Here is a 1,245-nt window from a genome sequence, read left to right as displayed (position 1 = left end):
GTTCACCGTATCAGCCCTGCAAGGCAAACGCATTAGTAAAACAAGAAGATATGGGGAAAAGTGCAAAGCATAATATAAATATTATCCGAGCTGTAACGTACACTAGTAAAACAAGGAGATATGGTGAACAGTACAAAACATAATATCAATATTCTCTGAGCTGGAACGTGACTTACCACAGAGACAACTGGTCTCCAACAACCAGGAGGCCCCTTCTAGCACGCGTTAGCATAACATTCAGCCGGCGCGCATCTTTTAAGAAGCCGATTTCCCCTCTTGGGTTGGACCGAACTGCACTAAAGATGATAAGGTCCTTTTCTTTGCCCTGGAACCCATCAACCGAGTCAACGTCAATCTGGTAGCACAGCGCCTTATCCTGAAAGCGCCAAGCAAATGGAGACGAACCATACTGTTGCAACGAGTAGCAAGAAATGCCAACGTAACCTTTCCTGCTTGCCCACCCTGGGCTGTGTGCTACAAATGTGCGGACCCCAGTAGACTACAGGCCAACAACCCCACAGTATAAGCTGCGGCAAAGTCATATGTGGCAACCCCCATGACAGCGCAGGGGCCAGCCACGGCGCAACTAAGAAAGTAACGGCCAGAGGTTGCCGCCCTGCCGTGTTACTCACGAAAGAGTCGTTCAAGGCGAAGCGAATTCGTGCCTTCTGTGCATCGTACGGAGTTAAGATGCCGATTTCGCTCGGACGGATTGTCCCGCACTGCAGCACCGATCGCAGTATCGCCAAGATTGGGTCGATCTCCCTGAAATGCAATGTCAAACAACATTCGAGCCTGGAGATAACTGCTTCCCTTGGAGGCAGTTCCTACAGCTCCGTCTAGCCACAGCCCTATCGCCGGCCAGTCCCCCGCACGCACAACGGAAGCACTTGCTGCTCTTTCAGTACTGCTAACGAACCCAAACGGTCCATAAGAAGCAACATCAACAAGCGGTGCAAGATATGGCTAAGTAGAAGCTTACACAAGACTGTACTTCGACGTCCCCAAGGACTGCTCCATGTTCGCAAGCCCAGCAGAGATGTCAATCAGACAGACGCGACTGTGCGGCGATGGCCATAGGAAACCTGCGACTGGAGGCCGGTTGCAGTCATCCACGTCTGCATCGCATTTACACCACCATACAAGGCACCATGCGGCATACAAGAACGGGAAGCGTAAAGCACCTTCACCTATCACCATTAAGACGCTCCTGCGGAAACTATCAACCACGTCATGCCCACGTAA

At 51.2% G+C, this 1,245-nt stretch overlaps 1 protein-coding gene across 1 annotated transcript; it reads right to left on the bottom strand.

The window, feature by feature from the left end:
* Window positions 1-172: 172 nt before the first annotated feature.
* Window positions 173-1,020, bottom strand: EMH_0099170 (MGC80941 protein, related; the record flags this gene model as incomplete). The annotated part of the gene is made up of 3 exons (XM_038022074.1): window positions 173-376; window positions 633-765; window positions 983-1,020. The coding sequence occupies 3 exons, from the start codon at window positions 1,018-1,020 to the stop codon at window positions 173-175; spliced, it is 375 nt and encodes a 124-aa protein (XP_037877928.1).
* Window positions 1,021-1,245: the final 225 nt, after the last annotated feature.

This window comes from Eimeria mitis, genomic scaffold (genome assembly GCF_000499745.2).
Source record: "Eimeria mitis Houghton genomic scaffold, Emh_scaff10340, whole genome shotgun sequence".
Taxonomy (NCBI): domain Eukaryota; phylum Apicomplexa; class Conoidasida; order Eucoccidiorida; family Eimeriidae; genus Eimeria; species Eimeria mitis.
Note: the sequence above shows the minus strand (reverse complement) of the source record. Positions and strands in the feature narration are given on the sequence as shown.